General features: G+C 41.7%; 1 protein-coding gene across 1 annotated transcript; it reads left to right on the top strand.

Annotated features, from left to right (window-relative positions):
- The first annotated feature begins 220 nt into the window (after nucleotides 1-220).
- On the top strand, nucleotides 221-26,851 carry Rad21 (RAD21 cohesin complex component). Its single transcript, XM_052747803.1, has 14 exons — nucleotides 221-345; nucleotides 10,651-10,825; nucleotides 13,619-13,748; nucleotides 15,410-15,509; nucleotides 16,508-16,614; nucleotides 17,236-17,442; nucleotides 18,049-18,174; nucleotides 18,513-18,635; nucleotides 20,529-20,752; nucleotides 22,038-22,218; nucleotides 22,570-22,718; nucleotides 23,534-23,680; nucleotides 24,397-24,480; nucleotides 25,205-26,851. Exons 2-14 carry the CDS (start codon nucleotides 10,682-10,684, stop codon nucleotides 25,394-25,396), a joined length of 1,914 nt encoding a protein of 637 aa, XP_052603763.1. The 5' UTR covers nucleotides 221-345; nucleotides 10,651-10,681; the 3' UTR covers nucleotides 25,397-26,851.
- Nucleotides 26,852-27,689: the final 838 nt, after the last annotated feature.

Here is a 27,689-nt window from a genome sequence, read left to right as displayed (position 1 = left end):
GCTCCACGGCCGGTAGGCGGGTGGTCCAAAGACGAGGAAGTGGTCAGCGCGCCTGCGCCGCCCCTTCTGCGGCTCCGGCGGGCTGCGCAGGCGCAGGGGGACGTTTTTGACCGTAAACATCCTGCCGATTTGAACCAAGGATTTGGGCGGCCGGAAGAGCCGCGCCGTAACGGCAGCCATCTTGTTTGTTTGAGTGAATCGGAAAGGAGGCGGCGGCCGTGGCGGTGGCGGGAGCGGCTCCGAGGCTACACCGCACAAGGGCTCCCCCTTTCCCCGCCCCCTCCCCCGACCCTTTTCCCCCTCCCCGGGCCACCCACCCCCTCCCAGCTCCCCGCGGAGATACAGGTAAGCGACCGGGCCGACCCCCTCCTTGGGCTCCGGCTCCCTCCCCCCCTTGCTCTTCCCCGCCGTGCTGCTGCTGCTGTTGCTGCTGCTGCTGTCGGGGCGCGGGCCCCGCGGCCGGGAGCGGCGGCGGGAGGCGATCGGCACCGCGCTCCCTCCGCGTGCTGCCAGCCCCGGTGCAGCACCCAGCCACCCCGCGCGCCGGGGGCCGCCGAGTCCCGGGGCCCGCCCTCGCCTGGGGTCCTCGCCGCCTGGGCCGTGCTCCCCCGCCTGCCGAGTTACGAATGGTTCCGCTCCCTTCCGCGGCCCACAAAAGCCCCTCCGCTGGGCAGGGGTCGGACTGCAGAAACCCGGGGCGGCTGCTGCGGGGAGAGGAGGGAGGTTTGAACGAGCCCGCTCTCGGGATCCGGCCGCCCCCTCGGGGGGAAAATGGCTGTCCGCAAAGACGCGGGACTCGGTCAGGGCGGGAGCCGGCAGGGAGGAGGATCCTGGGCGGTCGCGGTGCACCGGGTGTGGGGTCCGAGGTCCGGGTCGCGCCAGGCATTTGGTGGCCGCAGGGCCCAGGGAGGCTCGCCAGCCAGTGTGCTGTCTCCCCGACGCGATTTCTTTCGAATATTTGCTTTTTTTTTTTTTTTTAATGTTCGGAAATCCCAAAAGTTGGACAGACTGTTTTAAAACACGAGTAACATTGCTTTCTGGGACATGAGTGTAACTGGTTTTCCCCTTAACTTTTCTAAACTTTTTTTTTTTTTTTTAATGATTAAGAATCGAGTGTTGTGGAGACGCTCTGATGCTGGGTGCCTTTTTCGTGGCAGAGGAACGCTTTTGAGAATGCTCTGCCAGGGATAGTGTAAGGTGACACTATCGAGGTGATCAGCTAGACCAAGCTGCCTTCAAATTTAAGAGGGAAACGCTGTAGAAGATTTCTTCAGGCTCTCTGATTTGCTAAGCTGTGTTCAGCGTTCGAAGGGTTTATGGAAGTGACTTCTGCATATCGGCTTCTCTTTACAAGAGAAAGTTAATATTTACTCCCGTTAAACTATATGGGATAAGCGTTGTTCCCCCACCCCCACCCCCCAGGGGTACAAAAATCCTATTAAAAATCAAATGCCAGCGGACTGAGAGGCGACAGAGTTTTGTAAACAGACCGAAGCCGCCTTTTTAAATTATAAATACCTTTGATGTTGGAAGCCACGTTTTTTTGAGAAGGCATTGGAGAGGGCGCGTGCCCTGTCCAGTGTTTGAATGACTTTGGGGTTTGTACTTGCGAAGTTACAGGGGTGTTGAAGAAGTGGACACGGTGCTTTCTGTATTAGACACAAGTAAGTTGGGAATTTCTTTTCTGACCTAGCAAATCATGCATAGTCTGAGAAATACTTTACACTCGAATAGTTGGAGAAACTGTGTTTTTCGTTTTGTCTTATAGGTGCTAACGGGTCAAGTTGTTTTTTGAGACCACTGTTTGCGTCTGCTTGGCACTACATGTGCTGTTCCATTTAATTTTCATTGTACCTGATGAATATTATGTCCACTATGTAGTTGAAAAAGCTAAAAGTCGGACGTCTTGTTGTTGTTGTTGTAATATTTTGTTAATTGTTGTTGAGAGAGCTGGGGGAATCTGAATATGTAGCCCAGGCTAGCCTTGAAGATCCTCCTGCCTCAGACTCAGGAGTCCACCAGGCCAAGGCTAAACTTTAGACATGAAATGATTTCTTATCCATTACAAATAACTAGGTAAGGAAGGAGTTGAATTTCAAGCTAGAACTGACTAACCAAAGGAGAATTGAATGGTAATGTGCAGATTAGACACATCTTCTTTTCCTTTAAAAACAAAAAACAAGGGGTTGGAGATTTAGCTCTGGTAGAGCGCTTGGAGATTTATTTAGCTCAGTGGTAGAGCGCTTGAGCGCAAGGCCCTGGGTTTGATCCTCAGCTTCAAAAAAAAAAAAAAAAAAACAACAAAAACCTTCCATGCCACTAGCTGATGGCTCCATTTTTATTTAGGTATTCCATTGAGTTATGTATTGATGTTTTCCAGAGTTAGCAAAATACCCAACTATCATCTGTAGGTGTTTTTATAATAGGAAAAGTGAACTACATAACAGTTAAAAAGTATAACTTGCAGGTTGGGGATTTAGCTCAGTGGTAGAGCGCTTGCCTAGCAAGCGCAAGGCCCTGGGTTCGGTCCTCAGCTCTGGGGGAAAAAAAGTATAACTTGTAACTAATGCAAATCAGGATTATGCCTGACTCCTAGTGTGGCAGTTTCTATTCTGGAAAGGTAATATAGGTACGCCCAAGTTTTTAAAAAATCACATTCATTAGCCAGGCAGTGGTGGCACACGCCTTTAATCCCAGCACTCGGGAGGCAGAGGCAGGCGGATCTCTGTGGGTTCCAGGCCAGCCTGGTCTCCAAAGCGAGTTCTAGGAAAGGCGCAAAGCTACAGAGAAACCCTGTCTCGAAACCCCCACCCCCCAAAAAATGACATTCATGAATACACGCAAAATAGTACAAAAGTGCAGCCCACTCTCCAGAGGTAACTTGTCACCAGTTTCATAGGTACGCCACAGATACGTTGTGCTTGTGTAAATGCTCCTAAGTATATACACTTGACCCTACATGTTCATCGGCTCCCTATAGGTGGATTTAACCAACCATGGATTAAAGTGCTGTACATCTTTTGTTGCCTTTCATATTTACTGTGGTGATTTTGTTTGTTTGTTAAACCAGTGGAAGGTCTGTGAGAACCCTTTATCGAGTCAACCCGTAGATAGGTTTTTTTCAAACATTCGGATCATGATTAGATCAGTTTTGATTAGTAAAATATTGCTTACTTAAGCTACACACCTTGTTTTCCTAGACATAAAGCTGTTGTCCAATTAACATCCTAAAACAGTTAACTTTACATGTATCGACAAACCAAAGCCTCCCTTGACTCAGTGGAAATGGTCTGGAACCAAGCCTGCAATAGCTCTGAGTTACACAGGTGTTCATGTAAATTTGAGAGGGCCCTTAGTATCTGTAGGAAGTTGGCTCCAGGACACACTGTGCCTCTGAGATTACAACTTTCTCCCGTACCAAGGGGGAGAAATTCTGGGGATGCTTAAGTTCTCTGATACACCGTATTGTTTAGGGAATAATGAAAAGGATAAAAGGTGTACATGTTCAGTACAGCAAACTTTTAAAAAATATTTCCCATTGTAGTTGGCTGAATCTAAGAATATGGAACTTTTAGATGGGAAGGGGCAACTGAGGCAACTCTATGAACAGAGACCCCCTCCACCAGTATTTTCAGTTTGGCCTGGACCTCTTCCTATTAGTACCAAGCTGACATTGCGTAAGGCTGCTTTGCATTCTGTTGTATAGATGTGTTTGTTTTCAAGTCACTTATTAATAGATTGATTCTTTGTGGTGTTTTGATAAATTAGATAATAATGAGTAAGTTATGCTGACAAGACAACAAAAATTACACTTCCATCAAGCACTTAGAAGATATACTTACCCTGTGTACTCTATTCCTCTGTAAGATGGGCTGGTGTTTACAGTCATTAGGAAATTTGTCAAAACATTTGGTGCTTTGTAGTTCGTTCATGTGTTCTCTCTCTCTCTCTCTCTCTCTCTCTCTCTCTCTCTCTCTCTCTCACACACACACACACACACACACACACACACACACACACACACACACGTATGATACACAGATCCAAGTATATCTCTAATATTGATTATTGGCAATGTAGTTTCTGTCCAGAAAGCATGAATGTGAAATTTCATAAGACCTTCCCAAATTGCTCTTCAAAGAGGTTGTATTAGTTTATTCATCACTTTCCTAATAGGTGAGTGAAATACTGTTGATGATGGACATGTAGCAGAAATGTGAGCTTCAATTTGACTTTTCTTCTTTGGGATAAATAGAACTGCTTTATTTTTGCATTAGTGAGTATGTTCTAAATAAGTGTCATAAGTTGCTGCTTTAGAAAAAGTTGATTTCAAGTCATTGCTTTGACAGGCTCTGCTCTGCCTTCAAATAAATGTAAGAGGCTTTTTATAAAGGATCAACACAACTTAGAATCTCCAAAATCTCTATAGGTTAAACAACCATTTTTTAAAGTTAAAAGGTTTGTGTTACTAAGGGTAAAGGGTAATGATCCTTTGGATTTTTCTTTATTCAGATAGTGGCCATCATGGAGTGACCACTGTCGTTCTGTCGTCCCTTCATAGAATGCTCTCCTGTTACTAATTGTTTCCCAGATTAATTTTAGTACTCCTCTGCTTTACTTACCATCTCCCACCCATGCCAGAATCTATTTAGGAATCTACCATTGCATAGCTGGAATGCTTTAGGCACAGCCCTGACAGCAGCTGAAGTGTTGCCATAAACGCCTGACACCTGCTCAAACATGCTGGTAGTTTTACTTCCTAGACTCTCAAGAGTTTTTTAGATTTCTTAATTAAGAGGTCAGTTGGTATAGCCTATTTTCTTATGAAGCATTTATGAAGTAACTCACGTGGCCTACTTGCTAATGTTGTAGCAAGTTTTTCTCTTATTTGGAACACAGTGTTTTGGGGTTTTCATGTAGAACAGTGACTGCATTTCTAAGAAAACATGGCCATACTGAGTTTCTATAAATTCTCTAGGGTGGGTTGGTTGGTTGGTTGGTTGGTTGGTTTTTCTTGGCAAGGTTTCTCTGTGTAACAGCCTTCGCTGTTTTGAAACTGACTCTGTAGACCAGGCTGGCCTCAAACTAACAGAGATCCCCCTACCTCTACCTCCCAGGTGTAGGGATCAAAGGCGTGCGCCACCTAGGGATAGTTAAGGTTTTGCTGTAACAAACTTTCTAATGTTTGGAAACTCAGATTTGCAAATGAAAGGCTCCCTTTAATTATGGTAAGCATACTGTTTACATAAAATACTAAGTGGCAAACGTAACTCTTGAAGTATTATTTAATACAGCGCATAACATTTGATCTGAATATTTTCTGTTATAGTATTCTGTAGTTCTCAACCTGATGTTTGGTAGAAAGGTTACAGTATTAAGTGTTGAAAAGGGGAGCTGGGGCAAACCTGGCTGTTTCTGTCTTGCTACCACACTGACTTCCCACAAAGTAATACATAATTTTCCCTTTTCTCTTTCGCCCCTCCAAAGCCTCCCGTGTGCCCCACCTTGTTCTCTTTTAAATTCACAGACTCTTTTTGTTTGTGGAGGTGTGTGCATGCATGCATGTGTGTGTGTGTGTGTGTGTGTGTGTGTGTGTGTGTGTGTGTGTGTTCCTAAATATAAAAATAAAACCTGCCCAGTCTGTATAATGTTACTTGTATGTGTGTGTTCAGGGCTGGCCATTTGCTGTACTCTTCCTTGGAGAAGACTTTCTCCTGATCTCAGCATTCCTTAGCTGCCTCTAGTTCTTTGTCTAGGGCTCATAAGCTTTCCTCTTTCCATGTTAGCTTGTCTGTTGGTGTTGTCCTTATTCAGGTCATGTTTTGGCAGCCATCTTGGTGAGACTTCATGGGTGTGGCCTCTGACATTTTCTAGTAAACACGGTCTCACAGCAAACTTCGATTCCTCCGGCTTTTAAAATCTGTCTCCTTTCCTCAATGATCTCTGAGCCTTAGGTGCAAGAGTTGTGTTGTAGATGTATCGTTTGGGACTGAACTCCACTATTATGTATTTTGGTGGGTTGTGGCTTTCTGTTTATGGTTTTTGTTGCAAAGAGAAGTTTCCTTGATGAGGGGTGAGAACTGCATTTCTCTGTGGATCCAAGGGCAATTATTTAGACTGCAGTGGAATTGTGCTGGTTTACAAAAACGATGGTTGCAGATTCTCCTCCAAGATCCATGATTTCACCAGCCCCTGGGACTGACTAGGTTTCCAGTACCAGGCATGATTCCCTCTTAAGTCCAAGCAGAGAGCTATTGGTTACTGCCAAGATGTATGTGCCACTCCTGCACCCTTGGAGTTATTGTGCCATGCTGGTCATCATTGTGGATCATGGCTGTCATAGCTAGGGAGGACTGTTAGTTGCTCCCCTTTGGAGGCTTTCAGGTGAAGTCCAGCTTGGAGGCCTTGGCCCAGCCTTCAGAGTATATGGTGTCCTTAGCAATGAGGGACAACCAAGGGCAGTAGCCATAATCTGTAATGATTGAGGGGAGTCTCTTGGACAGCCCTGACCAACAGTTCAAAACAGGAGGGCTTCTCCTGCCTGTGGTGGAGTTTTGGTTAGGTGGTCTTCGGCTCTTGGAGAAAGCATTGTCAGCCCAGATGTGAAATTTTCATTTAAATTATATATGTATATTTTTTATAACAACTTACGTATGTATGTAATTTTAGGTAGATAATACTATGATTCCTTATGACTTTCAGACATCCTTACTGTTATTTTACCCTCCTGTGTTTATCCCCTCCCTCCTCCCTAGTTAACGCCCCCCTCCATTTTTTCCATTTCCCCCTTCAGATCACTTACACTCCGCTATTCTCCTCTGTCCCACCCTCCACTTAACTTTCCTGGTTTCTGCAGTTACTCCAGGTTAATATCTGAAGATTTGGAGCTAGGAGCCTCATGAGAGAGAACAATTGTCTTTCTGGTCTGGGTTACCTCACTCAATATGATCTTTGCTAGTTCTCCCCATTTACCTGAATATTTCATTTTTCTTTACCACAAATATTTTTGGCATACATGGAAATCTAGCTATGATACCTTTAAAACAGTTTCTTTTCATCAATAGAAAGAATGGGCATGTTGTCAGTTAAAATGTAAGCAAATTTTCATTTTAAAATTTACCATTCCCTTTTATTTGGAAATTTGGAATTATAGTTACTCTTTTCTTGTTTGTTGTTTTGTAAGCTACTATAAAATGTTTACATATTCTCCAGCATTTGATGTTGCCCTTGTTTTTACTTAAACCTTTGTGGTAAGGGTACATTGGTTAACTCATGAGGCTTTAATTTGTATTTTCCTCGTGGCTTAGAGTTACTAAATATCTTCTTATGTTCCTGTTTCTAATTGGGATGTTCTTTGCTATGAAATTTCCATTTTGTTCACTTTCTAATTGTATTTTCTTTCTTTACTTTTAGTCATGATGGTTCCTTACATGTTCTAGATTCAAGTTCTAGCCAGATAATGGGATTTATAACTTTTTCTCAGTTTGAGTTCCCAGCAGTCTTAAATTAAGAAAGATTTTAATTTAATGAAGGCCAGTTTACAGTGTGCATTATTGATAGTGTAGTATTACGTCTAAAAATACTTGTCCCATACCATTGGTACCTTTTTCTTTTTCTTTTTTTTTTTTTTTTTTTTTTTGGTTTTTCGAGACAGGGTTTCTCTGTGTAGCTTTGCGCCTCTCCTGGAACTCACTTGGTAGCCCAGGCTGGCCTCGAACTCACAGAGATCCGCCTGGCTCTGCCTCCCGAGTGCTGGGATTAAAGGCGTGCGCCACCACCGCCCGGCGGTACCTTTTTCTAAAAGTGCTCTAGTATACATTTAAGGCTGTGATCTAATTTTTTAAGAGATTTTCATTTAGATTCAGTTTGTTTCTTACACAGTAAATTGGGGTTAAGATGGCCAGATGGAATGATTTCAAACTAAACTCTCAGACTTCTGCTGTCTGTAGGTTTTGTTGAATGTGTTCCATAGTGTTCTTTTACTCCAGAGAGCAGGCAGCTTGGTGAATGCACAGTGGCTCTATCCCAGTGCTCAGGTGCATAGAATCTAATATTCTGAATAATGATTGTGAGGTTCAGATTCAGCTCTGCTGGTTTTGCAGTTTGTTTCTGTTCTGTTTAGGTCTGTGGACTCAGTCACTCCAGCCCTGCTTGTTGCAGTATTTATCATTCCCTCGTTGACTTGCTTCTTCGTCTTTGTGAAAAATCAGCTGGAGATCCATACATGTCTGCTTCTGGGTTCTCTGTTTGGTGTCTTTCTGCCAGTACCATGGTGTTGACTTACAGCTGTGGACTTACTCTTCCCGTTTTCCTGTCCAGTTTGGAAGTTGTGTTAGCGTTTCTAGCTGCTTTGCTGCTCTGTTTTAATTTTAGAATAATCTTGTCTATGGTTTTAAAACATGCACTGTTATGATCGTTGTATAAAACTATATGTACTCTTACTGTACTGCCTAGCAACTACACTTGAGAACGTTGGTTGTAGAGAAAAGTTTGGTTGACAGTAAGTGTGCATACAATATGTACATCAGCTTTAGCAGCAGTAGCTCCAACGTAATAAATAGCCCAATGTTCTTCAGTGGGTGAGTGGCTAAGTAGATGCTCTCAACAATAAAGGAAAATACACTATTGATAAATGGTAAGGTGAATGGAGCTCAGCAACCTTGTGCTAAATCTGAGAGAAAGCCCATTCTGTGTGAATTAAGTAATTGTGTTGTTTGTATAAAAATAACCCAAATGAGATATGTAGAGTGTTATTTGACAGGGCTTTTAGGAGGCAGGGTAGGGGGAATAGTTGTGTGTCCTGTTTGTAGTGAGGAGTACACAGACAGCTATGGGTGCAGCACAATGGCATAGAGACACCTTAGGCCAGTGCACGATGGCATAGAGACACCTTAGGCCAGTGCAGCACGATGGCATGGAGACACCTTAGGCCAGTGCAGCACGATGGCATGGAGACACCTTAGGCCAGTGCACAATGGCATACAGATACCTTAGGCCAGTGCAGCACGATGGCATAGAAACAACTTAAACCAGTGCAGCATGATGGCATAGAGATATTCCTTAAGCTAGTGCATCACGATGGCATACATATACCTTAATCCAGTGCAGCACGATGGCATAGAGACACCTTAGGCCAGTGCACGATGGCATAGAGATATCCCTTAAGCCACTGCAGCATGATGGCATAGAGATATCCCTTAAGCTAGTGCATCACAATGGCATAGAGATATCCCTTAAGCCAGTGCATCACGATGGCATACAGATACCTTAGGCCAGTGCATCACGATGGCATACAGATACATTAGGCCAGTGCAGCATGATGGCATGGAGACACCTTAAGCCAGTGCAGCATGATGGCACACAGATACACCTTAGGCCAGTGTCACTGCCTGGGTTCGGAAGACAACACTATTAACAGCTATTTGTGAATCTGTAATCATTTCTAAATTAAGAAGTCAAAACTAGGGACTGGGAATATGGCTTAGTAGCTAAGAGTGCTTGTTTCTCTTGGAGAGGACCCAAGTTCAATTCCTAACACCCACGTGGTAGCTCACATCCCTAACCCCAGTTCCAGGGAATCTGATACCATCTTCCACTTCTGACTTCCACAGGCACCAGACATACGAATGTTGTGGATTCATTCATGCAAAACACACACGTACAACAAAATAAATTTAAAAAGAGTTGACTTTGAACAGAAGGGTTTTTTTTTAAGCCAAAATTAGTCATATTTTATTAAAGATACACTTTTATTTCTTAAAAGTAGGCCTCTGGTCAGGCAGTGGGGGCACACACCTTTAATCCTAGCATTCTGGAGGTACAGACAGGCAGATCTCTGAGTTCAGGCCAGCCTGGTCTACAAAGTGAGTTCCAGGACAGGCTCCAAAGCTACACAGAGAAAACATAGAGAATCTCAGTCTTGATACCTTGACTCACACACACACACACACACACACACACACACACACACACAAACCACTCCCCACCAAAAAAAAAAAGGCCTCTGGCATTGCAGAAATTCATTTGACCAAGGAGGGAATTTAACATCTTCTGTGAAGGGGAAAGTTAAATAACATAAAAGCAAAAGTTTAGATAGTCAAACAAAAAAATGTAAAAATTAGATATGATGACTCCACCTCCTTGGTTTTGCTTAGAAGAACTGAAGGGCTCTGCTCAGCGGGTCCTTGTGGCTGCCTGTGCAGGCAGCTTTCTTAGACTTGGTAGTTTGTGTTTGGTGATTGTTTTCCTTGCGATACTGGGGATTGAGCCCAAGGCCTCATATATGCTAGGCTTAGACATTTTTCTTTCTTTACTTCTAGATACTAGCCAATAAGCAGAACTGTGTCTATTATCAGTAATTAGGTTAGAAGTAGGATTAATACTTGGTTGGATTTAGAATAAGATTTTTGATGACAGTCTTTCCAATAGCCGGTCATAAAAGCGATTTGACCCTTTTCCCTGTACATCTTCATACTTGGAGATGGGCCTTGCCCTCAAATTAAAATATGGGATTATTTTATAAAATGTTTACTGTACTTTCAGGCTTTGTGTGCCCATACTCAATGTAGGAAACTAGAGTTTTCATTTCTTACATGTCTTAATAAATATTTTATCCTCATATGAAACTTAATAACTTTTTTCTCTCCTCAGGTTTCTTGCTGTTTGAAAGCAAACAAGAAAAATGTTCTACGCACATTTTGTCCTCAGTAAAAGAGGGCCTCTGGCCAAAATTTGGCTGGCGGCCCATTGGGACAAGAAGCTAACCAAAGCCCATGTGTTTGAGTGTAACTTAGAGAGCAGTGTGGAAAGCATCATCTCGCCAAAGGTAGGTGTGATGCTAGTGATTTTTGTCTACTTCGTTTATTCACGTGTGAAATGGAACTTGTGGAACAACTGCGACTGTATATTCGAAGCAAGGGAAGCCTACAGGTAGCCAGCCATATAGTAATCGTTTCTTGTTAAATCTCTCATCATATCCTTAAATTGTCCTTAATCTGCCGCCGGTAGCGTCTCTTCTGGAACTCTGGGTGAAGGCTATCGAGGGGCTGGGCCCCACTAGCTTTCTTTAAGGAAGATAGTTGATGGACTAATTAATAAACTTTCAATATTACACAGTAGGCTTCCAGTTGTACTAGTTTACACAGCTGGTCCAGTTATATGGGAATGTGACAGGTTTTCTTTTCTTTCTTTTTTTTAATGTGCTCATTGTGATAAGTAGAAACTGGACTGCATGCTTTTCTTTAGCATCCATAAATATTGAGAGTACTTCAGCTTAAAGGATGCTTTTTTTTTTTTTTGGTTTTTCAAGACAGGGTTTCTCTGTAGCTTTGGAGCCTGTCCTACACTAGCTCTGTAGACCAGGCTGGCCTCGAACTCACAGAGATCCACCTGCCTCTGTCTCCCGAGTGCTGGGATTACAGGCGTGCGCCACCACCACCCAGCCCAAGGATGCTTTTTATAGTACATATAGAGTGCTTGGTACACTTCAGAAAGGCTGAGATTGATAGGTGACTGTGTTACCAGACATGGAGGTAGTTTGGTAGTAAAGTAAAAGATTACTGTGGGGCAGCACAAGTTACTCACTCAAACAGTTAAGTCATTCTAGGTAGGCTTTTGATTTGCCTGTATTAGAATGCCATGGTGGACTGACCTGGAACGTGGTTTGCCTTATTGAGCATTTCGTGTGAGGAAATGGTTTACTTACTGAGGTTGTGTCAGACTTGTGGCTCTGTCCGGAACTGCAGGCTTCCATGAATTCCTTACTCTACTTTAAGAGAGCCAGACCAGGTACCTTTGCGTGAACATACAGTCTCTGCTCTTCATACTTAATTTTTTTTTTTAAGATTTATTTATTTATTATGTATACAGTGTTCTGTTTGCATGTATCCCTGCAGGCCAGAAGAGGGTGCCAAATCTCATTACAGATGGTTGTGAGCCACCATATGGGTGCTGGGAATTGAACTCAGGACCTCTGGAAGAACAGCCAGTGTTCTTAACCTCTGAGCCATCTCTCCAGCCCCATACTTAATTATTTTTATATCCTGTTGCTTGAAAGCATGTCTTGCTTCGTTTTACCCACTCTAACCAAACTAGTTCAAAAAGAAAGCCCTTTGTCCAAGGAAGTTACACACTTTGGAAGTTGCTCCTTCTAGACAAGGAAGAGATCATGTGATGTCTTTCTTAGGTAGCGGTACCATCTGTAATTGAAAATCCCTTAGACCACATACCCGTAGATTGTTTTTCCATTAGTTAGGGGTGGGATATTTTTGTGTCCTAGATTTGGTGAGATTTGTTATAATTTGACATGTCTAAAAATTTACACTGGCAAATTTGTTGTTTTTGTTTTAAAACACATAAGATAACCATAAATACAGAGACTAGATTGCAAATAGAGTCCTAGAAAGATGAAGTGTACACATCTAACTTACATACTTTGAGTAACAATGCATATAATTTAATTTTAGGCATATGTTTTAGCAACATATTTTTTTAAGTCTGCTTTTGTTTTTAGTGGAGGCTCAGGTGGCACATGACAGTTCACAAAATGGCTTCAGAGGTGTTGGGAGGAGGTAGAAGGGAAACAAAAAATAAATGGGCGGGGAAAACCAATCAGGAGGGGATGAAGAGCGGGCTGGTTCCTTCTCAGCCTGACTTAGGGGAGGGAGTGGATGCCTCTGAACAGTGAGGATGGATCCCTTCCTTCAACCCTTGGGAGGGAGAGGGAAAAAAGAGAAAAAAGCCAAAGGCTGTTGCTTTGGCCCTCTTGAGTCTCAAGGGAAAAGCCGATGTTTTGATGTCATGAATTACGGTATTAACAACATATTTTTACCATAGAACTTGGGAAGCTTAAGTTTATGGTACGATTTGGAAAAACCATCTGGGAAACTCTATGAGTTTATATTTACATTCTTTAAATTACTTTTTTTCTTATAACCAGGAGAATTTTGAATACTTATGTTTAGGTCATTAATAGTATGTCTATTTGGGTCATTATTGTGTCTTCTAATCTAGTAATAGAAAGTAATGAACTGTGGCTTAACAAAGGAAATATATTAAAGGGAGGTTCTAGGCAGATCTGATTGGCTCAGGAGCTCAGAGACATCCCAAAGCCTCAGTGTCCTGCTCATTGACTCCTGTCTGTTTCTCTCTCTTCACAGCAGGAAAGGGAGAAGGACAAAGACAGTCTGTTATTCTCAGTCTTTCTCAGAAATTCCCTGGCAGACTTCACCCTTATTTCTTAGTTGACTGGAGTGTATAAGCATGCCTGGTCAATAACAAGTTGTAACAGACAGCGATGAAATAATCACTATATGGCTGGGAACGTTTGCTTCTGTAACAAAATCACAGTTCACATTCTCCTGGGTGAAGTCCATGGGAAGATTTGCTTCCTGTTCATGGCTACCATTATGTCTAAGTGAATTCACGAATTACTACTGTTTAGTCTTCGTTAAGGGAGCTGCTCAAAGAATTCATAGGTTAGGGCAGTAAATGGTAAGGTGCAAATGTTTATTAGCCAACTTTAAATCATACAGGATATAAGAAAAACCGAAAAGTCCCTATAAATAAAGTACACTTACCTCTAATGTTTAAGGAACGTTGAATTTCATATCTCACTCAGGTGAAGATGGCGCTCCGGACATCAGGACACCTCCTCCTGGGAGTTGTCCGAATCTATCACAGGAAAGCCAAGTACCTCCTCGCAGACTGTAACGAAGCATTTATTAAGATAAAGATGGCTTTCAGGCCAGGTAGTGTGCCTTTCTTTAACCTGTGGGGTTTCCCAGACCTTGGATGGAAACTGCTAAACACGTGTTCTAGATAGGGGTCTTTTGTGTTCATAGCGACATAAGGAATCCTTCAAAGGGAAGCAAAAGCGACTGGAATACAACAGCAGAGACATCAGAGTGAGATGTTGAAAACTAGGAGATGTGTGATGAATTTTAAAAGATGACTGAGAAAGGGCAATTGTGGGCTTTGGTTTGGTTTTTGTCCTGAAAGTTTTGATGTACTTTTAAAATCGAATGCACTTTTAATCCTGAGACATTTTATTTAATGTTCTTTGTTGTGGTGGTGTTGCTGTTGTTTTGTTTGGGGTAGATTTGGTTCTAGAATTGGATTCTACCAACCAAAGTAAATAGTACCTGTGAAGAGTATTCTTCTGAATTCACAGTCTATCATTTTGACTGATGAGCTGTTACTCTGTTTAAAAATGATCTGAGTATGGCTGAGGATAGCTGAGTTTGCCTGCAAGCAGACGTGGAGGGCCTGAGATCACTCCCCAGTGCCCATGGGAAAGCTGAGGATGGCGGCACTTGCCCCTAATCCTATACTGGGGAGTAGCATCCCTGGGACTCTGACAGCTAGCCTTGAGAACCTGTGAGCTGTGTGTGGAGGGAGAGATCCTATCTCAATAGGAATAAGTAATAAGTAAGAAGAATTTGAATGCATGGGGGGGGGCGCTCTCTATATAACAGCTTGTATTAAGGCTGTATTCTAATACATCTATTTTAACACATGACAGTAGACTACATAGTATTTTTTTCTAATAAAATGTGCTTATTATAGATAGCATGCTAAATAGACTGTCATTTTTTTTTCCTTGATATTTGTCACTTTATTTTATTTTTGGCTTTTCGAGACAGGGTTTCTCTGTGTAGCCATGGCTGGCCTAGAACTCACAGAGATCCACCTGCCTCTCCCTTACAAATGATGGGATTAAAGGTGTGCACCACCACCACCCAGCTTGTCATTTTATTTTTAAATATTTTATCACGGAAAATTTTGAGCATGGCTAAAATTGTGTGTTACTTTTCCTAAAATACCAACTACTGAGCTAGGGAGATGACTTAGTTCTTAATTTTCTTGCCCTTTAAACATGAAGGTCATAAGTTTAGTACCCACATAATAAGAAAACAAAAAACAGGGTTCAGTGACATCTGTAATTCCAGTTTTGGGGAAGAACGGGATCCCTGGGACTTCTTTACATCTGGTCCAGCATTAGGTTGAACTTCAAGATTAATGAGAGACCCTGCCTCAAGAAAGAAGTCCCCTAACCCAGACCTCTGGCTTCCACACTGCACACAAGGAAAACATGATCACATTAAGATAACGTATGTTTATTACTAAACTCCTTTGCAACCCTTCATATTGCCCCTCATAAATTTCATGGTAAAAGTAGAAAACTAACAATGTTGGTTTGTTGACATGCCCTTAGCTTAGTGTCAGTGCCTGGACTATTTTTGTAGGACAAGTGGTGTGGCTCGTGGAAATGAGACAGCAGAAAAGCAAGCGTTACTTTGCATGTCTACCAGCTTTCTTGACTATAACCTCAGGAACTTAATGTCCTGTTCCCTCTGACCCACATGTAATCTGTGCTCAGCGAGGCCTTCAAGCTTGATCTCTTTTCCAGGTGTTGTCGATCTACCTGAGGAAAATCGGGAAGCAGCTTACAATGCCATTACTCTACCTGAAGAATTTCATGATTTTGATCAGCCACTGCCAGACTTAGAGTATGTCTCTCTGTGTCTCCTCCTAAGTCCCCTTCCTCTTCCTAATTCCTCACCTTTTAAGTTGTTAGTGGATTGCTGACTTCCACTTGTATTTGATGCTTTAGTGTTTGATACTGAGTTACGAGCCACTTAAAGCAAATATACTTACTTAAGAGTGTGTTGTTCTTAATTATAAGATGTACAGTTAGGAACAATTCTCTGGGAAAATTGTGTGTGTATCAACATCCAACATAGCTACAATTTGAGAATCCTGATGGACTTAGGCAAAGCTTATGTGTTTTTGGTTTGGTTTGGTTTTTCGAGACAGGGTTTCTCTGTGCAGCTTTGCACCTTACCTGGAACTTGCTCTGTAGTCCAGGTTGACCTCGAACTCACAGAGATCCACCTGCCTCTGCCTCCCAGTCGTGAGTGCTGGGGTTAAAGGCGTGTGTCACCATGCCTAGTACAAGAAATACTAGTGATTCTTAATCTATCCAATCAGCATTGAAATGTCTCCATTGTCTCAGCACCTTCCCTCTAGGTTTTAGATGTAGATGTTTTTCTTTTTGGTTTGAGGCTACATGAAGTCTGCAGACTACATTTGGTAGATACATCGAATAAACATCAGTCCTTTAGGGTTCCAGCTTCGTATCTTTTATTTTTTTTTCCTTTGTCATTTATTCATCATTTATTTTCTGAATTTGCCGTAGGGTTCTCATCAATGATTAACATGTACTTTTAAATTATACAAGAGATGGTTATTTGTTAGTAGATAAACACGTTTCAGAAACACAAGGAAGTTTAGAGTTCATACAGTTCCCCTAAGGTTCAGAACTGATTTTGCTAACCTATCATTAATGACTGTAAAATTTTAAATACAAATTAATGTTCAAATCATATTTGGATTATATTGAGATTTGTTGACTAAAGCATTAGACTTCTCAAAGTTGATAGGGTATATAGAGAAAATTGGGATACTTTGTGAAACTTGATAATGTGTATTTGAACTTTTTTTAAAGTGACATCGATGTCGCCCAGCAGTTCAGCCTGAACCAGAGCAGAGTGGAAGAGATAACCATGAGAGAAGAAGTTGGGAACATCAGTATCCTACAGGAAAATGATTTCGGTAAAGGCAATTGCTAATCGTTAGTTCGATTTTGATTATATTGTTACATTGCCAGGAGTTACAAAGGATAGCTTACACTTTTTTCCCTGTGGACAGAAAAAAACCTTAATGTCTCTAACTCGTGTCCATCAACAACTTGCGTTTCTACTGCGTGTGAGGCACCATGTCCATCGAAGTAGCGGAGTTGGGGTTGGCTGCTCTTGCTCCCCACGCAGCGAGAGGACCTGTACTCCAAGTGTGGAAAGTCCAAGTGCTATAGTGATGCTCACTTTGGAACAGTTAATTCATTACTGTGCACATTATTCAAAGACTTAGGTGGTCAGATTGGCAGGAAGTCACATTCTTTGCTGGATGGCAGCACTTCACATCAAAGGTGAAGTCGGTGTTAATTGTGCGTGTTCAGTTTACCTTCTACAAGTCCTGATAACCTAAGTTTAGATGCAAGTCTGAGTTTTGTTAGACATTCCCCAGGGGTACAGTGTTTAAACCAGATATTTTAATATTTGCTACTAAATAAGACTTCAGTAAGCGGTGTAACACCACAACTGTAATAAACCATCGGCTTTTTTAACAGCAGCGTTTCTGGCTTTTCACAACTAATGACGTATTTGGTGTGTGTAGGTGACTTTGGGATGGATGACCGTGAAATAATGAGAGAAGGCAGTGCTTTTGAGGATGACGACATGTTAGTCAGCACCAGTGCTTCTAACCTCCTCTTGGAGCCCGAGCAGAGCACCAGCAATCTGAATGAGAAAATCAACCATTTAGAATATGAAGACCAGTACAAAGATGATAATTTTGGAGAAGGAAATGATGGTGGTATATTAGGTGGGTTGCGATTTCTTTCTTTGGTTCTGTTTCAGAATAATCACCAACTCTGAGTCCTAAGCAGCTATCTAGAGACAAATGGGTGAATTGGGATCAATTGTCTCATAAAACTTTCTAGAAAACTAGCCAAAAAATATTTAGCTTTGTATATATGCTTTTGTCAGAGTTCTGAAGTCCACTGGTTGTTCAAGCTATTGTGTTTGATATCTAATAAGTAGATGGTTGATGGATATATGAACTAGAAATAAAGGTGGTGGACAGGCTGGGTGGTGGCAGTGCACACCTTTAATCCCAGCACTCAGGAGGCAGAGCCAGGCAGATCTCTGTGAGTTCGAGGCCAGCCTGGTCTACAGATCGAGATCCAGGACAGGCACCAAAACTACACAGAGAAATCTTGTCTCAAAAAAATAGTGGTGGACAGAAATTTTTTCAAATACTAAGTGTTTTGTGCCTTTACAAACTATCTTGAGAGAAACAGATACAAATTGAATACAGTTTAAATTTAATCCCCTTAAGCCTAGTAGTTTTTTCCCTGGATTAGTTATTGTGGTTTCAGCATTTCTTTCTCAGATTTTAACAGTTTTCTATTTTTCCATTCTATTTCAGATGACAAACTTATAAGTAATAATGATGGTGGCATCTTTGACGATCCCCCTGCCTTGTCTGAGGCAGGGGTCATGTTGCCAGAGCAGCCCGCTCACGATGACATGGATGAAGATGACAACGTGTCCAGTGAGCATTTTATGTGTCAGGATTCTTGGGGTGGTGGCGAAGCACAAGACATGTGCCAGAGCGGATGCTAGCACACGTCTTCCTCTTAGTAGATTGTGACTGCCCTTGACTGACTTGGTTAGGATTGGTGGCTAGTTCTTGGGTTTTCAGTGTGGGCAACTGTTCTAGTCCCCTCTTGGTACATGGAGTTGAACTCTGCAAGGGCTGCCTGGAAAATATTCAAGTCGTTTTCTTAAAACCCATGGGGTTTTGTTACACTTCCTAAACAGGATTCCCTTTTCCATTTGTAGGGTGTACATGTTAAACCTAAGTCTTTCATGACCATGTTGCTTTTACAGTGGGCGGGCCTGATAGCCCTGATTCCGTGGATCCTGTTGAACCGATGCCAACTATGACTGACCAGACAACACTTGTCCCAAATGAGGAAGAGGCTTTTGCATTGGAGCCCATTGATATAACTGGTGAGTCAGTCTCAATTCCACAGTGTGTAGAACAGCAGGTCCTAGGTGCTGTTTTCCTCTGCTGCATCTTACACGTTGGTCTATCTCAGTCTTCTCTCTGTCCAGTATATTTGATGTCTTGTGGAAGACCTGTACAGTGAGCTGCAAGGTGTAAGATTACAGAACAGGTTTTTTGTTACTGTATTTTAGTCCTTGGGGGTTCTCGCATACTAACGTCAGTAATTTTGGGTCACCGAGATGGCTCAGTGGATAAAGAGGCTTGCCACCAGGCCTGAGGCCCTGAGTTCATTGAATTGACCTGCATAGTCAGTAGAGAACCGGCACCCCCAAATTGTCCTCTGACCTGCACGTATCTGTGCTCCTGCACACACACACACACACCAAGAAAAGACCAAATACCTTTATTAAAAAGTGTGTTTCTAGTAAGAATGTGATGACTGGGTTTTCTCTGGAGAGTAATCTAGGAATTGAGAATGATATTTCACTTTGGGGGAAGAGAGGCAACTCTGGGTGGAGGACAGGTGTGGAGAGAGGCCCACAATATAGCATCTTTTTATGTTTTTTTAAACTTGAGTGCTTTGTTATAAAACATGGGCGATAAAGTGTGACTGAGATCAAATTTCATCCCAGAAGTTTCTGTGAAGAGGCAGGTAATGCACTGCCTTCTTTCCAAAGTGGTATGGACTGACACCAATAGGTGAGGGCGTCATGATGGTGTTTCCAGGCCCTCTGCCTGGCCCTGGGCTGCTTCTCCTTTGTCGGTCAGCTCTACATGGCTGCAGTTCTTGAATCATAACTTATACAATAAAAGCCAAATACATACAGCCAAACAAGGTACCAAACCATTTCTCGGCACCTCTGACTACTCTGCTGACACTGAGCGTTCTACAGCTCCTATAAGTAGTTGGCCTGTTTTAAACAAAAATGAAGCACCATGAATGAAGTTAGTTTCTTCTCATAGTCACATTTTAAAAATGTTAGACCTAGCAGTGGGTGATGGTGGTGCACGCCTTTAATCTTAGCACTTGGGAGACAGAGGCAGGCGGATCTCTGAGTTCAAGGCCAGCCTGGTCTACAGAGTGATGCCAGGACAGCCAGAATTAAACAGAAACCCATTTTGGAGGGGGAAAAGGACTAGGCAGGCATGCTGACGACACATGCCTTTAATCCCAGCACCAGGGAGGCAAAGGCAGGTAGGTAGATTTCTGAATTTGAGACTAGACTGGTCTACATATCACTTCCCTGCCAGTCAAGGCTATATAGTGAGACCTGGTCTCCAAAACAAAAAAAGAAAAGAATGTCAGAAGTTGACCAGTATCTACCAAATGGTCAACCCTGAAAACATGTGTACATACAAGTAGCATTATATGGACTGAGCAGGCTATATTTATGTGTACATGCACACATATGTTCAGTAACAATTAAAAAGGGGTCATGAATTTAAAAGAAAGGGGGGAACACATGGGGAGGGTGGAGAGGGAAATAGTATAATTATATTCTCAGAAAGCAAAGACTGTTTAAAAAATAAGCATGATTTCAAAAGAAAAGAATGTTAGAACTTAGGACTTCAGTTCATGTCAGACAGGTGTGGTATGTGGACTGTTCAGAATAAAGCTACGTGGGCTTCAAGGTTTTGACTCTTTTTTTATTTTACCCCGTTTTATGGTAAAAATCTATGAACTTAATTATGCATTCAGCAAATTTCTAGTGAACATCTCTGTTGTAAAGTAAATAATGCTTAAAAATATATCAGTTAAGACATACTGTCTTCGTGAAGACATGCTCCTAGGATCTGTGTCTAGAAAAGCAGAAGATAATGACCAGGGCAGAATGAGGGGGAGAATGGGCCAGGCTGGCCTCTCGGGAAAATGACCTTACATTCTTTTGTTCTAGTCAAAGAAACAAAAGCCAAGAGGAAGAGGAAACTGATTGTTGACAGTGTCAAAGAATTGGATAGTAAGACAATTAGAGCCCAACTTAGTGATTATTCGGATATTGTTACAACATTGGACCTGGCCCCGCCCACCAAGAAGCTGATGATGTGGAAAGAGACCGGAGGAGTGGAAAAGCTTTTCTCTTTGCCGGCACAGCCTTTGTGGAATAACAGACTACTGAAGGTAGTAGTGCCTCTGGCGAGGTTTCTCTTGTGTGCAGTTGACTTCTAGGAACATTGGCTTCTAAACCTTTACTTTACATTCTGACCAGATACTTCTCTTTCCTCCCTTACATCACAGTGTGCTGAGTTCGGCCCTGCCCAAGTGTTTCTGGGAAGGGTTCTTCCAGGTGCAGAATGCCATTATTAATAACAGTGCATTCTCCTCAGCTCCCTGTACTAAGTTGTGCTTAGTATACACTGTGTTTTAGATTGGCATGCTTTAGTTTTATGGAAACTATGCCCCCCCCCCCCCAAAAAAAATACCCAAACACATACTAATTAGAAGTTTTTAATTTATTAACCCAAACTACTGCAGAATAAGTTTTTGTGGTGTCTGTTGCTAGAAATGGTGCCGCTAGGCTATGACTCTTATAAGCTGAAATGTAGAGAAACAGTTGACTTTTCTCTACAGTACTCCAAAGCAGCAAGGGTATGATGGGCTGCTCTGTACTGCACAGTTTTCAAGAAGGCCTGTAAAAACGTTTACTCTCTGGAAGGAGGTATTTCTTCAGCGGCACAGCGACTAGTAATACACCTATGTTTGGATAACTAGCTCCACACCTGTGCTCACATGTGCATCCCTGATTAAACTCACTATACTTGGTTGACTTTCAAAGAGACTTGGAGTAGAAGGACTAGATCATGTACATGTGTTAAAATACCATAGTAAACCCATTTTTCTTATAATGAATGTAGGCTACTAAAAATCTCAAAAAAATTAGTCTGTGATTCAGTAGATTTGAAGAGGAAAAACTTCTGCTAATATGCTTATTACATTGCTATTTGTAGTTTAAACTGTGAGATGCTCTTCATTCATGAAATAGTTGCATATTTTACGTGCTTGTTAATAAGTAAGACTATATTGTGTGGTAATTTGTAAAATTTCCCATAGTAGTTAAGCTATGTGAAGACAAGCACAATATAAAACTGCAGTTGTGTGACAGAGTGTTCAATTTATCAATGAAAATAACTGCAGGTAAATAAATTTAAAACCTTGAAGCTTAATAACAGACACAGTTATTTTCAACTTTCTGAAATGACTGCAGTTATAATTTGAACACTTGTATTTCAAATAATTTTAAGGTGGAATGAAGTGTGAGAATGGTAAGTAAAAATACTAAAATGTGCTTATATTGATTACTGGTTATAAAATGTTAAAACATTCCTTAATGAAAATAGAAAATACAAGTTAGTTAGTCTTTAATTAGTGTGATTTTATAGTTGATAATGTTGCTTATTTTTGATAGCTCTTCACACGCTGTCTTACACCACTTGTACCAGAAGACCTTAGGAAAAGGAGGAAAGGAGGAGAGGCAGATAATTTGGATGAGTTCCTCAAGGAGTTTGAGAATCCAGAGGTTCCTAGAGAGGAGCAGCAGCAGCAGCAGCAACAGCAGCAACAGCAGCAGCAGCAACGTGATGTCATCGGTCAGTTCTGCTGAGAGGCTTCCCAGATGAAGCGTGAAATGCCGTCAAGTTCACCTCTGTGCTATCAAAGCAACCATGGTGTAGAATGAAGGGGTGTGCTCGTTTGGGGTTGTGGAGATGCGTGTATCTCCTCTCCTTCCAGAAACTCGGCTTCGGGAAGCTGTAGGGCTTTGATAATTAAAGGGGTTGTCTGCATAGGACTGGGAAGTGAACCACATTTAAGACTTCTCCCTGGCCGTTAGACTTGCATTGTTATTGACTGAGTAATCCTGGTACAGTGCTCACTGAATTTTAAAAGCACGTTGTTTGAATACTGTTAAAAGCCAAATTCTTTTCTTGTGATAATTGCAGATGAGCCCATTTTGGAGGAGCCAAGCCGCCTCCAGGAGTCAGTGATGGAGGCCAGCAGAACAAACCTAGATGAATCCACCATGCCCCCACCGCCCACTCAGGGAGTTAAGCGAAAAGCTGAACAGATTGACCCAGAGCCCGTGATACCTGTAAGTAAAGGAAACATTGGGAGATGATCATGCAGTTAGTTCCAAGTGGCATTTTAGGAGTCTTTGATTTAGGAGTGTCTTGGTTTAGGCAAAGAATGGCAAGGAATGGATCCATAAGACTAGCAATGGAATTTAGGAGCACAATCTTTTTATTGTATGTGGGAAAGGATGTTAATGAACTTAGCAGAGACGTCTTGATTCTTTGTGAATAGTCTTGCTTCATAATGGTTCAAAATAAGTAACCTTAGTCGGTGTGAGGTCAGTGGGCTCTAAACCTGTACTGGTTTATTTGAAAATTCTACATCTCTCCAGTACTGGACAAGTTTTAAAATAATTGGTATATTCTTTGTTGAAAAACAGTGGATAAGTGACTGCTTCATTTAGCACTTCCAGTTTGAAGTCTGTGGGATAAATTGGGAAAGCAGGCCTTTAGTAACATTGGGCTATTCCAGCCTTCATCATACACTACTGACAGGACAGCTTGTTGCTCAAGCCTTGAGAACTTTCTCTGTGCCCTGTGGTGGAAAGGACTTGTCGGTAACAGCCCTTTTCTCCTTGAGCACAGAAACCCGAACAGGTCACAGATCAGTGACTTCTGTCCTGGTAGTTTCTTAAAGACTTTTTTTAATCTTCTCAGATATTTATATTAATCTGAGAGCACAGGTGCCCTTTTCCATGTTACCTGCTGCGGAGTTCAGAGCTCTTTCTGAAAGCATAGGATGGACAGTTACTGTAAAGTAGTTGACCTGATCCTACATTTTAAAGACGCTACCATTAAAACCTGGATCTTGAATCGCCTTCTTTTATTGTTTAAGCCTCAGCAGGTAGAGCAAATGGTACCACCAGTAGAACTCCCCCCAGAAGAGCCTCCAAATATCTGTCAGCTGATACCAGAGTTAGAGCTTCTGCCAGAGAAGGAGAAGGAGAAAGAGAAAGAAAAGGAAGAGGAAGAAGAGGAGGAGGTAAGAACACTAAAGAGCTACAATGAGGACATTCCATTCCCAGTTTAGAAAAGCGCCCTGACTTTACATGTTTAAGCCAAGCCAATTCACGTTGGGCATCAGAGCGATGGAAACTGTTCAGCTAGAATCAAAATTGAACTAAATTCTTAGGGCCGTGAATCACTGAGTACATCACATTTTATGCTGTGCTGTAATTCCCGTTTCCCTCGGAGGAAAGATAGGACTGCCCTTGCAGATTGTTGTTAGACTTCTGAATTGCTTCTGGTTGCTTTTTATTATCTTATGGTCAATATTTAATTCTTACTGCTATTAAAGCCAGCCTCTGGTCTAACCTTCCACCTGTGGCCCAGACATCAAATAGCCAGACATACTTCATTTGCCTGAGCTATGTGTAATTGAAAGAAGCATTGTACTTAATGTGGTTTGAGCCTGGCACAAGGTTCTTAACCATGGCCTGTACTAGGTAGACCACATCCATGTAGACCGAGACATTAAATTCAAATGTTTGCTTGCAAGTACTTTTCTTTGTGATCAGGAAGATAAATTTCAAAGTTTGTAGTAGATGGCAAATGATTTTGAAGCAGCAGGATTACAGTTTTCTGTAGATGGGTCAGACTGTATTAACCAAAAGCTTTCCAGGTATAGAGAAATGCTGCTCTCATTTGAGCAGAGCTGGTTTTGTTTTTTTTTTTTTCAACTTGTGTTCGTTTATTCAGGATGAAGATGCGTCAGGGGGTGACCAGGATCAAGAAGAAAGGAGGTGGAACAAAAGGACTCAGCAGATGCTTCATGGCCTTCAGGTATGCCAGCACAGTCTACAGGGATTCCTTTCCCAGCCAGCAGCCCTACTCAGCTAGAGCCTCGAGGCACACCTTTGCAAGTGTTGCCAGGGCTGCACTGTTTTGAAGTATTCAAATTTCATGCATGAATTGTAGAGCCGGGAGTAAACCTAGGAAGCATCTAGGGTACGTAGCCATGGTTATCCTGAAAAGCAGATCTGTGATGCTGTGATAGAGAGAACTCCTGTGTGCGTTTGTGTTTTCTTATTTCCATTGAGCACGTTAGTGTGCGAAGTCAGAGTGTCAGTTAGCAGGCCAGACACAGATGAGGCTTGAGCAAAATGAAATTCCCAGCAAGTCTTTGAAGGTTTCCTACAGTGGATTTGAAGAACTGACGACTTAGCGTTTGGTGGGTTGAAGTGGGACTGGTTTGATTCTGTTTCTGTTTTCACTGTAAATTCACTAAGTGCTTATTTTTGTTGTCTCACATCTATTTTGAGGCAACTTTGCTTACTTCTTGAACTTAATTTTTTTTTTTTTTGCCTTTAGATATGTTGTAATATGTTATGGCCCTTTACCGTATTGAATAACATGAGAATCACTCATGTGTAACTCAGTATGAATGTCCAGTTCCAGCCCCAACCAGATGTAGTTTATTTTTACCAAAACAAAAATTGTGTCATCCAATTGCTACTTTATTGTGTGAGTTCCTTGAATTCATCTGTTTTGCTTTGTTTTATTTCAGCGAGCTCTTGCTAAAACTGGGGCCGAGTCTATCAGTTTGCTTGAGCTGTGTCGAAACACAAACAGAAAGCAGGCTGCAGCGAAGTTCTACAGCTTTTTGGTTCTTAAAAAGCAGCAAGCCATCGAGCTCACACAGGAAGAGCCATACAGTGACATCATTGCAACCCCTGGACCAAGGTTCCATATTATCTGAGGAGCTAGAAGCTTAGAGCTAGTGTTTACTCACTAGTACATACAAATTGCCCCCGTGTGTAGGGCACCAAAACCCTTTAAGAAAGTTTTTAGATTTCTGTTTGTACAAAATCTTTGCCTTTTCTTTCTTCATTTTCCCCCCCAGTGTTTGTAATTTGTCCACCATCTTTTAAGGGAAACTGCTTATTTGGGTTGGGTTTGTATTCCTGGAGAAAACATTACCCCAAGAACCCAGAAGATTCATAACAGTTCAAAGAACAGATGTGTGCAATATTGGTGCATGTAATAATATGGAGTAACAGTCAAAAGTCCCCATTTTTATGTTAGGTTTCCATTACTGTGTTGGAAGGAAAACCTGCCTAGGAAAATGCCTGACACTTTAAGAGCTATGGTTTGAGTCCCTTGACAGGAAGAGAAAGTGTCTTCCCATCAGTGACACCAGCAGTCTGGTTAACCACTGTACCTAGGGATGGCACATGAAGCATCGCAATTGTCTTCTTGATCATGTTTTAAAGTAATTCCATAATGAGCAAGAATTTGTGAATTGTGTTGTGACTGATCCTCTTGGACTGTTCTGAAATCATTCCGTGTGAGTCTTAGGAACTCTGACATTAGTGCAGCTCAGAAGGATGAGATGAGAGACTTCTACAGTGGTGTGACTCCAGAGCTGCTGATCACTTTTTCAAAGATGCTTGAGTATGTTTGCTTGAGTAATGAGATCATGAAAATAGAAACTCCCCTGCCTGCTGAAGGGCAGACTCTTGAGAAACTACACCAGATTGACTTTGCTCTAAGCAAACAGTGCTGTAAAAACTAATGGCTTCTCTGATATTTATTATAAATGTTAGTACTGATCTCTTTCCAATGCTGCACACTCCTGTATTTGAAACTTATTTTAATAGCTTTGCAACTATAATCCTGTATCAGTTTCCTATAATTTAAATGGAGAAAAACATCCAGATAAAGGCTTTATTATTAACAGATCCAGATAGCACCAGAAATTATGTGACTGTATGAATATCAGAATATGTCTTCACTTTGTAGGGCAAATTATGTTGAAAGTTCTAGCTTAAGTGTTGGCACTTTTATGGGGGGGAAATCAATTTTAAAACTAAGACTTCCGTGTATACGCAGTAATTTAAAATTATGTGAAATATTTTAAATTTGTGAACTCGTAATCACTATTTTAATGATTCAGTTTCTTGAGAATGGTAATTGTATAAAATTGCTCTTGCAGTTTTATTTTCAATACGACGTGCCTGTAAACCATGGATATCCCCTTTGTAAAAAGACATTGTAGATAATCGGATGCTTGATTATAGAAAGGTCATTAGTTTCTTGTTACACATTTTGTTAGTCTGGTTTTTGTCGCTTATTGGGTTTAATATTGTTCTTGAAAATAGTTGATGCTATGTTATGTATAACTTTTCTAATAAAAATTGTGTTTCAAGCTGTACATTTTGGATATATTCAGTTGGTGGAGAAATGTTGACTGAAAAAGTTAACACAGCCACATATTTAATTTGCCTTACCTAGAATAATCTGTGCTAATTAGGTGAGTTTTTTTAAGTTCAGTAGCCACATGAATAATAGTGACCATTATCTGACAATTTGTGTTGAAAGGCTGCTCTGTCTTAAGGTAATTCTAAACCTAGGCATGGTGTTTGGAGTCCATACACACAACAAATTCCTCTGCATTCCTAGAGTTTATTTACATCCTGAAGGGAGGCAAGTAATGGTACACTTAAGTCACGGGGCCAGAATAGTAGGATGAGCTGCAGTGTTAGTGCAGGGAGGGCCAAATGAGCCTCTTGGAGAAGGTGAGTGTCCAAGTGTAGAGAAAGATAAAGACCAGTGGAGCTGGAGCTGAAAAGGTGGGCAGAAGCTGGGAAGATTCAGATTGTCTATGGTTACACTTTACATTGCTGTCCACTTCAGTCACACCCAGTGGACCTGAAAACAGATTGGCTAGGTGGGCCTGCGCGCTGCAAAGTGTTCCTCTGGCCTCTCATTTCCTATTCAGTAATAACCGAATAAATAGAAGAAGCTATAAAGCTTGTGGGTCTGCTGCACAATCTTGGGAATAATATTGATGCTTCTGAAAGATGTTTTTACAGTGTAATAATTGAGAGTAATCCCTGGCATCCTGCCACCATAGCCTGGATTTGAGAATGTGTCAACGAGAGACTTGATACTTGCAGTTAAAGTGGACCAGGATTTGAAACTTCACTGTGTGTGCCTTTTGGCATTAGTGTGTTCTTGGTTTTCTCAGTTACAAAATTCAGGCGTGAAGT

This window comes from Peromyscus californicus, unplaced genomic scaffold, assembly GCF_007827085.1.
Source record: "Peromyscus californicus insignis strain IS unplaced genomic scaffold, ASM782708v3 Scaffold_20__1_contigs__length_68692818, whole genome shotgun sequence".
Classification (NCBI taxonomy): Eukaryota; Metazoa; Chordata; class Mammalia; order Rodentia; family Cricetidae; genus Peromyscus; species Peromyscus californicus.
The sequence above is the reverse complement of the archived record's forward strand: the minus strand, read 5'-3'. Positions and strand labels throughout refer to the sequence as shown.